The 11,387-nt window shown below is 50.9% G+C and overlaps 5 protein-coding genes across 5 annotated transcripts; 1 reads left to right on the top strand and 4 right to left on the bottom strand.

Annotated features, from left to right (window-relative positions):
* Positions 1–153: 153 nt before the first annotated feature.
* N7498_000953 (uncharacterized protein) lies at positions 154–924 on the bottom strand (the record flags this gene model as incomplete). The annotated part of the gene is made up of 1 exon (XM_058448016.1): positions 154–924. One exon carries the CDS (start codon positions 922–924, stop codon positions 154–156), a length of 771 nt encoding a protein of 256 aa, XP_058313427.1.
* Positions 925–1,631: 707 nt separating this feature from the next.
* N7498_000952 (mRNA splicing protein SYF1) lies at positions 1,632–4,474 on the bottom strand (the record flags this gene model as incomplete). The annotated part of the gene is made up of 5 exons (XM_058448015.1): positions 4,314–4,474; positions 4,143–4,259; positions 4,024–4,077; positions 1,950–3,961; positions 1,632–1,896 (listed from the first exon to the last, which is right to left on the bottom strand). Exons 1-5 carry the CDS (start codon positions 4,401–4,403, stop codon positions 1,632–1,634), a joined length of 2,538 nt encoding a protein of 845 aa, XP_058313426.1. The 5' UTR covers positions 4,404–4,474.
* Positions 4,475–4,637: 163 nt separating this feature from the next.
* Positions 4,638–5,836, top strand: N7498_000951 (H(+)-transporting V1 sector ATPase subunit D; the record flags this gene model as incomplete). Its single annotated transcript, XM_058448014.1, has 8 exons — positions 4,638–4,652; positions 4,706–4,818; positions 4,881–4,891; positions 4,959–5,284; positions 5,335–5,383; positions 5,442–5,451; positions 5,506–5,546; positions 5,601–5,836. 8 exons carry the CDS (start codon positions 4,638–4,640, stop codon positions 5,834–5,836), a joined length of 801 nt encoding a protein of 266 aa, XP_058313425.1.
* Positions 5,837–6,131: 295 nt separating this feature from the next.
* Positions 6,132–7,104, bottom strand: N7498_000950 (U1A/U2B'/SNF family RNA-binding protein; the record flags this gene model as incomplete). The annotated part of the gene is made up of 4 exons (XM_058448013.1): positions 6,132–6,526; positions 6,610–6,916; positions 6,998–7,004; positions 7,061–7,104. The coding sequence occupies 4 exons, from the start codon at positions 7,102–7,104 to the stop codon at positions 6,132–6,134; spliced, it is 753 nt and encodes a 250-aa protein (XP_058313424.1).
* Positions 7,105–7,496: 392 nt separating this feature from the next.
* Positions 7,497–11,326, bottom strand: N7498_000949 (tubulin-specific chaperone D; the record flags this gene model as incomplete). Its single annotated transcript, XM_058448012.1, has 4 exons — positions 7,497–7,631; positions 7,686–8,524; positions 8,580–11,085; positions 11,156–11,326. The coding sequence occupies 4 exons, from the start codon at positions 11,324–11,326 to the stop codon at positions 7,497–7,499; spliced, it is 3,651 nt and encodes a 1,216-aa protein (XP_058313423.1).
* Between the last annotated feature and the right edge of the window lie 61 nt (positions 11,327–11,387).

Here is an 11,387-nt window from a genome sequence, read left to right as displayed (position 1 = left end):
CAATGTTCATGTAGATAATGATCTTTCCATTGATGCTATGTCATAATAAAAGATATTTCCAATTTGGTGTTTGAGCATTGAAATAATCGAACCGAAAGCTTCATTCGTGTAGAGCAATTACCACGGATCCAACTTTAATGATTCCCATCAAAGTTACTCTGGAATATCTACACCAGAGACTTCCTTGCAAATCCTTAACAATTCCTCCTGCTTGCTTACATTATCAGCCCCAGGATGCGGCGACTCCTCGCCGCTTGTCGTGAAGAAAGCTCCACTCTTCAGGCTAGCCAACTTCCCTTGGCCAACAGCCCATTCAGAAAGCGCCTTAGTCGGCTTATCCAACCCCCCAGGAGCCATCGAACCTCCCATCTTCGTCCTGACCCAGCCAGGATGCATGCTGACCACCTGAATCTCCTCACCCCACCGTCGAGCAAACGCCTTGGCTAGCATAGTATCATGCAACTTGCTATCACTGTAAGAATGCGACTGCGTAATATTCCGCAGGTTCTCATCACCGCCGTAGTGACTATCCGAGCTCATATAAAGAAGGCGCGATGTAGGCCTCTTCATTAGACAGGTAAGGATGTATGGTGCAAGAGTGTTGACGGCGAATACAGCCGAGATCGTATCCGCTGTGATTTCCCGGCTGGATGTGCCACCGTAGCCAATTCCTGCGTTGTGAATAACTGTATCAAAGGCGCCGGGGCCCAGGGAATTGGCTTCTTCGGCGAGTTTCTTGGTTTCGGAGATCGAGCGCAGGTCTCCGACTAGTACGGCTTCGGCCTTCGGGACGGCTTTGTGGGCTGAGGCTGCGCGGTCTGCGTTTCGTGCGTGCAGGACCACGGAGTGGCCCTGTTCAGCAAGGACTTTGGCTGCAGCTTGGCCGATGCCGTCGCTGGAACCAGTGATGAAGATACGAGCCATGGTCGAGATAGATGTTTGGTGAAGTTCTTCTGATTTGGTGATGGTCTATTCTCTTAATTGAGAGGGCGTACGAGATTTAATATCATCGGCCTACTTCCGATGATATCATAACGAACTTGATTGCATGCAGGGGTGAATATCTGGCCTGGTGCTGTATGACGTCAAGGAAACATCAAACTAGAACACATCCAGGTGGAATCATCCAAGCAAAACCGGTCATTCTCTATCGTAGTAGTAGTACCTAGGCACATAGATTCCAGCATTCAATGGGCAATTTGCCACAGTCCAGCGTCGGCGGTTTTCTCAAGCAACAGATCTACTATCGACAACAACTCCATAAATAGCAACAAGAAGACTCGACATATTCCAATACGAAGTGATTTAAGTATACAACAAAAGAATGCCTTAACAACGGCAGGTATCGCAGACAATGGAACAATGGAATGATAGATTTCATTCTCGAGCGAGGTTGGCTCGAAGCAAAGAAGAGAGCAGTCGAAATCAGACAGGAAGATGCAGCAGATGCAGCAGACAACACCAGAAAAAAGGAGACGGTGACATCTATCGCAATGGTACTGTAACTAGAGGAGAAAAGAAAAGATAACAGGCAGGCAGATTCGAATAAGGAGATCCAAAAGGAGCGGTCAGTCGAGCACGGCCATTCAGTGTTTGTTCCTTTCGTGTTCATCATGGGAAACCAACGCGTCTTACTCGGCATCCATGTCGGCGTCGAGGTCGATAGCATCCGGGTTGGCAGGGGCTGCTGGAGCTTCGCCCGTAGGCTTGGGCCGATTGCCACCCTCTGGGCCGCTGCTGGCAGCGACGAAGCCCACAGGCGCACGGGCTTGGCGTTCGAGAGCGGCCATCGCATCGGCGCGGTCTGCATCTTCCTCGCCGTCCTGGCCCTCGCCGTCCTGGGGACGCTGTTGGCTGCGAGCAATGGCCTGTGATGCAATGAAGTTGACATCGGTGCTGTGAGATAGTTAGCAAATTGTTTGTAAGGTGGCGAAGAAAGGTAATCATACTTGTATTGGGCCTGGACACTTCTCTTGATGCGCAGCATCTCCTTGAATGTGTCCTCGTTTCCGTGCTGAACCTCGAAAGACTCCCACTTCGACCAGAAAGGAGCGTTGGTCCGAGGGTCGCAGAACTGGGAAGCGTGGCCATAGATGGCACGGGCACGGTCGATCTCGCCGAGGCGGCGCTCCATCTCGGCGAATTTGAGACACATTTCCTTGGCCTCCTGGTCCGGCAGAGCGGCGATGGCCCGCTCGTAGATCGGTCTGGTGGAGGTGAGACCGAAGTTCGAGGCGGACTTGGTGATGTAGAATTCAAACATCTCAAACCGGTCCTCGTCAGAAACGGACCGAGTTGCACGCTCGTAAATGCGCATTGCATGTCGTGCCAGACCTCGTTCCTCTTCCAAATTGCCATACATCAAGTATAGAGGCTTGGCAAACTTCGGCGGGCAGCCGTCCAAGGCTTGTTCAAAGAGATCACGCAGTCTCTCAATGCCGATCTTACGATCAACCGCCTTGGTCAAATAGAGGTTCCAAAGCTCAAAAGCAACGGGATAGCTGAACAGATCCAAGCCGCGCTCGTATACCTTGAAGGAGTCTTCAAAGTAGTTGTTCTCTTCCAAAAGGTTTGCGAAGTTGACGACAGTCTGGGGCGTCGCGATGCGCAGCTCGAAAATCCGTTCATAGACCTTTCGTGTCTCCTCCAGGGAGGCAACACTCTCTACGAGATCCACATAGAAACTCCATAGCTTCCAGCTCTTGTGCACACGCTGCTGGGGTGACAGGTCCTCGTCGAAATAATCCACGGTGGACTTCTTGGGTGCTTGAGTCGCCTTGGCCATAATACCAACGGCCTGGTCAAAATTCTCAGCACGAAGCTCCATCTCCGCCCATTCGCACCAGGTCTCGGCAAGCTCAGCAACTGACTTGAAAGGAACCTTCACGGCCTTATCGAAAATGACTCTTGCGGTTTCCAAGTCTCCACCGTTCTCGTAGAGCTTGGCGTAGTTAACCCACAGCTCAGAGAACTTACCGTGGGCTTTCTTAGGGCTGATCGCCGCAATGGCAGCCGTGTAGGTATTGACAGCCTCCTGCTTGTTGTCTCCCCACAGGGCCACTCTCTTCTCCCATTCAATCACGTTATGAGGGTTCTGTCGCAACAAAACGTCATTAACTAGGAACGGTCGTCGGTCCATCAACTGCTCGAAGCGCAGCATGCGCAGATCGAGGTCAAAATCGGCATCTTCGTCAAGTTTGCCTTTCTCTGATCGGACAGCCGCGGCCTCCATCAGACTGCCAATGATCGACTCTTCAAACTCGACATAGGAGTCGAAGATAAGAGTGAAATCACGGACCGTCATGACAGTCATGATTCCCTCCTCAAAGACATCTCTCGCCTTCTCGAAGTTACCCTTTGTGATCCAGTAGGTCGCCAAGCCGGTCCAGAGTTTTCCACGCTGGTCTGCGAATCGATCGATACCGCTTCGCAGAATGGCATCGACATCAATTCCCACCTGAGGACCGGTCTCAATCTTCTTAGCTTTTGAAACTAAGAGATCGACCATCTCAGTCCACAGCTGGAAATTGCTCTTTCCATTCTTAGACTGGAACCGCGAGTTGTCAAGGATGTCCATGTACACCTTGACAGCCTCCGTATACTGTCCCATCTCCACCAGGAGTTCAATATACTCCTCCGCATTCTCCGGGTGAATCTGCATATACCGGGCCCAGATCTTGACGGCAGTTTGTCCCGATGCAGATCGCGCAAAGCTCTTGTAGAGTCTCCAGATTCGGTTGTGCTGGGTCACTGGCAGGGCCCGCAGGGCGCGATCGAAAGTTCGTCGAGTCTGAGTCACTAGCGGTTGCTGGAGCAGGAAAGACAGGTACATCTCCCAGATGCGAGGCATCTTGTTCAGAAGAATCAGAGCTCGTTCGAAGAGGGCATTGACCTTCAGGTATTCAGCGCGGTAGACCGTGGGGTTGCGCCCTTTCAGGTGCTTTGTTCGGAACTCCAGGTACTATCGTAGGTGTCAGTCAGTTAGCCACTCATGCACAACAATCTCCAGAGGGAGGATCTCACCATCTTCCACAATTTGTACGACCGTGGTAATTGTCGGCATGCGCGCTCCATGATCTGCAGAAATTGAACGTCAGTGACTGGTCTTGCGCTCGAGAGGTCATAGAGGTTTGTAGGCATACAAAGGCTTGTTCATAGAGGGTGCCATGCTGCTGCTTCCATTCGATGTAGGCAAGCCATGGCTTGACACTACCCGCATCGCGGAGCAAATCTTGTTCGTACACGGTATCCTGATCAGTCTGTTGGAGGAACGTCAGCGCATGTGGAAGCGGAAGGTCTCAATGGGCGCTTACGATCAGGTAGAAGTCCGGCCGGGACGCAGACGTTCGGTCCATCTGTGCGTGCTGCCGGTTTGATCTCGGGGGCAGGAGCGTCCCTGGCATTGCGCCACTCGGTTCGAGCGGGATCGAATCGCACGGATCAACAGAACAGCATAGGATGTTGGCGCGGGCAAATGACACAGGCGCGCGAAGAATGAATCTGGCGACGAAGTCGTATGTCCATCACGTGACCATGTCCGTGGCCATATCGAGTGGGCGGTGGAGCTTTACTTATCGGCGTCATATCAATGTGGCATCTGAGCTGCTCGTCTACGCCTGGAACTTTGAGCTGCCGTCATGTCGGGTGCTGTGGTGAGTATATCCTATCGGTTACACCGACAGATCCTAATCATGTCTCTCTATAGGGCCGAGAGCCAGTCTTCCCGACTCGTCAGTCGCTGGGATTGATGAAGAGCAAGCTGAAGGGGGCTGAAATCGGGCACAGCTTGTTGAAGCGAAAGAGTGAAGCCTTGACAAAGTAAGTCGTCTGCATCTTCTTTCCTTTTGTGAGCTTTTTTGACCATTTACTTTCGCAAATAGACGTTTCCGAGGTATGATTCTACAACGACTCGAGATCGGATCCCCGCACTCTCCACGGAAGCTAACCACGGCGGACAGAAATCACACGGCGCATCGATGAGGCCAAGCAGAAGATGGGACGGGTTATGCAGATTGCAGCCTTCTCACTTGCCGAAGTGAGCTACGCTGTCGGCGGGGACATTGGATACCAGATTCAGGAGTCTGCCAAACAGGCGCGTTTCCGTGTGCGAGCCAAGCAGGAGAATGTTTCGGGTGTCTTCCTTCCTCAATTCGAGAGCTACACAGAAGAAGGTGTCAACGACTTCGGCTTGACCGGTCTTGGAAAGGGAGGACAGCAAATCCAACGCTGCCGAGAGACATACGCGCGGGCCGTGGAGACCTTGGTGGAGCTGGCTAGTCTGCAGGTATGAATGCCGGAGTAATATGCGTTGGGAGTCTCACTAATCTCCTTCAGACTGCATTTTTGATTCTGGATGAGGTGATCAAGGTTGTCAACCGAAGAGGTAAGCACGGTCTTTCTAGATTTGCTATCGTGTATACTTGCTAACATGTATCATCCAGTGAACGCCATGTAAGCTATACATCTGTTAACAGTGACAAAGCTTTATTCTAACATTTCCTTCAGCGAGCACGTTATCATCCCTCGAACTGAAAATACCATCAAATGTATCTACCACTCTCTGATTTCCATCAACATCGCACATGCTAATAAAAATGCAGACATCAACTCCGAACTCGACGAGCTCGACCGTGAGGAGTTTTACCGCCTCAAGAAGGTCTCTGGCAAGAAACAGAGAGACGTCGCCCAGGCAGATGCCGAGATTCTTGCAGCCCGACAAAAGGCAGCGGAGAAGGAAGCGGAGAACGACGCTCCAGCTACTGCGGCTCCATCTACGGAAGAGACCGAGGCACCTGATGTTTTGGGAGAGCAGGAAGACACCGATGTCATCTTCTAGGGAATCTTTTTCACCATTGTGTTTATTTGGGACAAGCGTCCTCTGCATATGTTTAACATCTGTATCATTTTCCATCAAGTGTTCTTCGTACCCCGACCTCATGCACATGTGGCTTAGATGGGAGTATATACAACCGTACTAGACAATGTCCTAATTCTATCTAGATAGATCAAGGTGTATCGACGAGAGTATCTTCACGAGGTCATATTGCAAATACGTAAGTGAGCTAGAACCCTTCCAAACGCCAAAAGAACAAGACAGGGATATTTTGGAGCCGCGAGAACCACAGCGGTCTTTATTGACGCTGGAACGTAACACGAATCGGCTTGCCCTGCTCTCCCATGGGCATTCCTGCTGTAGCTTCCTTCGCACTGATAGCGCCTGACTCGTTCTCGTACTCGACGAATGCAATGCCCTTTCGGCCAGGCACCAATCTGACTTCTTGGAACCCGTCGAAACGCCCGAAGACCGCAGTGAGACCCTCCTGGCTGGCGTCCTCGGGCAGCTCCCGCAAGAACAAAATCTTGTTGGGCGGTAGATACTCGTCCGGAACGACAGCAGTTGTAGCACCGGAAGTGGGCTTGAGGCCGGCACCCTTGGTGGTCTTTGCTGGGCGTGCGGTGTCGGGAGCAGCGGCGGGGCGCTTGAGTTTCTTCTGGGCTTCGAGGGCGTCGTGGGCTTGTTGTCGCTCTGCGAAAAGAATTGAGTAGTCAGTAAGATACACTCCTGACATAGGTTGTGCGACAGGGGAGAATGAGTTCGCTGTAGCCCACCTTTCTCAGCTAACCGCTTCCGCTTGTGAGCCTCCAGCTCCTCCGAGCCACCTTCGCGGAGAACAGTAGCATCACTCCTGGTCTTCGCATAGTCCAGAACCATAGGCTTGTCAAAGAGCTCGAAGCCATTCACCTCGTCAATAGCGCGGGTTGCGGCCTCAACGCTGTCAAAGACGATGAACGCCTGGCCCTTAGCCTTCAAGTTGGTCTTTGCGACGATCTCGAGCACATTGCCGAACTCGGAGAAGATCTCTTCCAGCGCGACCTTGAGCTGCTCAACCTTGATTCTCTCCTCTAAATTCTTGACCTGTGGGTTTGAAAAAGCATCACCGTTAGTCGGCCGTCGCGAGCATTATTGCGGGCAAGAGGGGAGGGACAGGATGCGTACGTAGACACTGCGAGGTCAAATTAGCGGATTAGCTGAGAAAAGATCGGGAAGTTAAACACGTACGTGGAATTCGGAGGAACACCAGCCGATACACCTGCGGCTGCCATGGTTGCGACTGTTGCAGCTCCGGGAGCCAGCTGGAGACGAGGTTGAGCTCTGGTTTTGATCAAAGCCCTGAGATCTGTTGAAGAAGCATACTTACCATTAATCAGGCATGAACTAGCATCATTGGTCTAGTGGTAGAATTCGTCGTTGCCATCGACGAGGCCCGTGTTCGATTCACGGATGATGCAAAGTAAATTTTTTTTTGTTTTTTTTTTTTTATTTCCATTCCGTGAACCTTTTTTCTTACCTGAATACTTTTTCGTTGGACGTTATTGAAAGGGAGCTTTGCATTCTTTTGAAACAAAAGCTCCCGCATTTATCATTGTCAATCTGTTCAGAAGTTATATTGTATTTTCTTCTCTACAATCCAAACTTCACTGCCGCACTTGACCATCTACTTAACAGCCAGCGCACTTCTCACACTTTCCATCTTTTCCTTTAACTGTATGGGCTGTGCGGACCAATCATCATACTTAACTAAGTCTGACTCTGTCACGGCAAACAGGTGCTCTGCAGCACTGGCTCGAACCTGGCAAATCAATTAGCGAACCTTCATTGCAAAGAATATTTGACACAAACATACTTTCGGGAAAGGATGTATCAAAAACCCAGTCATCTTCTTCAAAACACCATTGCGTAAAGGCTCAAGTCTCGCTACAGACGCATAAACCTTGATGGCTGCTTCCAAGCGGGCAATATTCGACGACCGGAAATGTGCTAGCTGGACCACGACAAAAGCATTGCGGAAAGCCGGGTCTAAATCATCTCCAATAACGGCATAGCTGTCTATCAGGAATGCAAGGAACTCAATGGTGGGAATGGCGTAACGGTCGTCTTGCATGTTGTCATTCAGAATTCTCGACAATACTCGTAGCATATCAACCAAGAGGACCTGGCGTTGGAAAGCTTCACGAGAGTTGATGAACTGGATCAAAGCAGAACGAGATGCTCGAACGAGACCCTCGGTGCCTGCAACTGCAGAGGTTGCCAGTCCCTGTAACAATGGCAGACGCAACCATTGGACGTCGTAGAGGGTCAGCAATTGGTCAAAGTATTCTTTCGACGAAACATGGCTGAAATGATCGTATCTCCTGCTCTTATTAGTACTGGCTGGACAGATATGAGCACGGATCAAATACCTTTCCAATGCAACTGAGAGCCCTGCCGATTCCCAGAAGCTTTGTAGATAGAGCCATGCTTGTAGCCTGACTTTGTCCAGCTTTTCAGACGCGAGGCGACAAAGACAGCCGACTAAATCTTGGACCATTGTTGAACGCGATTGGGGCCTGGACTCCTGCTTCAAAATGATACCTGCAGCCACAATTGCTTCCACTCGGATGAGAGATCCGATGTCGCCTCGTCTGTCTGTGGTGTAGTCGTTGAGGAAATCAATTATACTATTAGCCAATGTGGCTGTGGCAACTGAGGGGTGTTTAGTCCTGGTCGATCCATAATTAAAAGATAGAAGAGGACATACTTGTGTATGGTAAAATTTTGGTAGCCAAGCATTTTACTGCGGCTACTCGTTTTTCAATCAACTCCTCTTTTCCTGCACACCGAAGCACTTCCGTAATGATACTGTCTTGTAGATAATCGCACCCTTGGAATTGATTGAAGACCGCACCGAGAGCCAAAATCTGACCACGGCCACTTGGCAGCCTCGACGAAGTGTGGAGATGAGAGAACCATGCATCCACTATCCCCTGCTGCTTGAGCGGCGTCAGGAGCGGAAAAAGCGTGGATAAAGCGTCCGACGATGTTTCGATCGAAATATCATCACTCCGAGAAACACACAGCGAAAGAACACGTAAGACTCGATCGAGCACTGCATCCGAGGGCCGGTCAAGGTCGACTGAGACCGTTGATCTAGAAAGCGATGCAATCAGACAGGAGGATGCCTCTGCTGTCAATTCAGGGCGGGAATTCCGGAAAGTCAAGTCATTGTCGGTAGGGCCAGATGGAGACTCAAAGATGCCCCATATTTTGGCCACCTGGGAAGAGACTTCCTTCCCTTCAGGTGTATCTCTCTTCTCCGGCGATAGTTCCAGCTCTCGGATATAAGCATCCACTGTAGCTGCAATAGACAGGAGACAACCGTGTCGCGACTCCACGTCACTTCGAGGGATACATGGAAGCCTATGCAAAAGCCGTTGCAACACTACGGTCATCGTCTTGAGACCTTCTTGTGCGCTCAATGATCCCATTGATTTTGCTGCTTGTCTTCTAGATTCGGCGTCGGGAGAACCGATTCCTCGCCAGTTCATCAGAGCATCCACAAGTGGACTCCAGTACATTGAATTCAGAGAAGCTGTTGCTTTCGCCACGTCAATCATAGCGCGTGAGCGTCGTGCAACAGCATGGTAGTCCACGACCTGCACCAGAGGAATACCTTCGGTGATGGTGTTGGGGTGACGGCCAATCAATTCTTGTAAGGCGGCAGAAGCCCCTCGTCGAATGTTTCCAGAGGGATCTACACAAGCCGAACAGACGAGCTCAACGGCCAACTTCTGTAGAACATCCACCTCACTCATCCCAGAAAGTGAAGGTATGATCTGCGCGGGCAATGCCTGCAGTTCTGAAGTTGCATACTTCCGAGATAAGGCCCAGATGCCGAAGCATGCAGCGTCTCGCACACCAGTTCCCACAGAACTGCCAGTGAATGACCTTTGCTCAAAACAGAGGCCCAGCACAAGAGAATGAAGAATATCAGGAAGTTGCTGGAGTGGAGGCGCGCGGCGGAAAAGGAGATGCGACAGTGTAAGAATCAGACCATGCCATCGTTGTGCATCAACGGCACTGAGGTTGCGCTTGAAAGATTTGATGCCTGTTTTCAGTGCCTCGAATGGTGTCACCAAAGAGCCGTCTTCTTTTTCATAGAGTATGTTTTCTCCGAGCGAGCCAATGACAGCCTCGATAACCTCAGCTCCCATGTCCAGATCCAACTTCAATGTGATCACACTGAGAGCTTTGCTCGCAGCAAGTCGCACAGGTGTATCCTTGTCCGCCAATGAGACGAGGAAATGATCAATTGCATCTTCTAGAATGCTCGTTAACTGATCATCGGTCATGACGCTATCTTCCCGCTCGCTAAGTGATAAGGCCATGACTGTGATATTGCGAAGGATCTTGACCACGGTCTTTCTAGCCAAGGCAGAGGCCTGGATAATGGAGGACACTTCCGATTGTCCCTGGGAAACCTTGAGGGTTTGAACGAAGACGCTTCCAAGCAAAGGAGCGAAATCCTCAATCTGGCCCGACCCAGCTAGACGGGCAATAAAAGAAAGGATGCCGATACACGAGTAGACAGACGGCACTTCCGTGTTAGCAGCGGGTTGGATTGTAGCGAAGGCCCATTCCGTCAAGCCCGTGAGAAGTCCGAGCTTTTGCATGTCTCCCCGCAAGACGAGTCGTGCCAAAAGAGCAGTTGCTGCTTCACGCTCCTTGCCAGAGGCATTTATGTAATGCAACGCCAGGGAAAGAAGCGACCTCGCAACCATTGGAGTCTGTGAAGAAAGCTCACCAAGTTGTTTCAGGTTTTTGTAGGGAACTGGAATGTCATCAGATGATAGCGAAGACAGGTCAAAGGGCGCGAAAAGGAGATGCGACAGCCAAACTAGCATCACATAACGCTCTTCCCACTGCAGCGTCTGGGGCTCAACTTCCGCCAGATCCTCTGCTGTGTCGGACGTGCTAACTGAGTCCCATTCAATGAAAGCACGTAGCATCGAATCAAGGTACTTGGGTTCGTTGTTCAAGAACCGACTGATCACCTTGACACCTCGGACTTTGCAGAAAGTATAGAGTAATCTGCAGATGGCTCTTGGGAGGGGATAAAGAGCAGCGCCTTGTGGGTTCCTCGCTGCCTTCGAAGTATACTGGCCACGGTGCTTCAGCAAGTAAGCCAGAAACGCATCCACTAAAGGAGGCAGAAGCTGGTGCAGATGCGGGTCTAGCAGCTGGGGCCATTCTTGAAAAGGTTCGAGCTGTGATATTCCATTAGTTCTGAATGGCAAATTGTATATGGCAGGCTCGGTGAGAAATTGGTGATCTTACAAGGCTGACAAGCTTCTCTGTCTTGCCTACTGGCGCCCATTTGCGTGGGGTACAGAGAGGGGTTCCATGTTGGGCTCTCCACAGCAGCGACGGCAGCTTTGCTGAGAACTCCGTAACTAGATCACTGGATGCTCGCTGGAGTTTTAAATCCCGGTCTTCGGCTGCATCCATCGCGGAGACTTGGAGTGTGGCAGCTGTTGACACTCGAAAGATCGTGAAAAGCGTCAATGGC

Source organism: Penicillium cinerascens, assembly GCF_028974065.1.
Source record: "Penicillium cinerascens strain IBT 15544 chromosome Unknown contig_16_segment0_segment0, whole genome shotgun sequence".
Lineage (NCBI taxonomy): Eukaryota > Fungi > Ascomycota > Eurotiomycetes > Eurotiales > Aspergillaceae > Penicillium > Penicillium cinerascens.
This window is presented reverse-complemented; position numbering and strand designations above follow the sequence as displayed.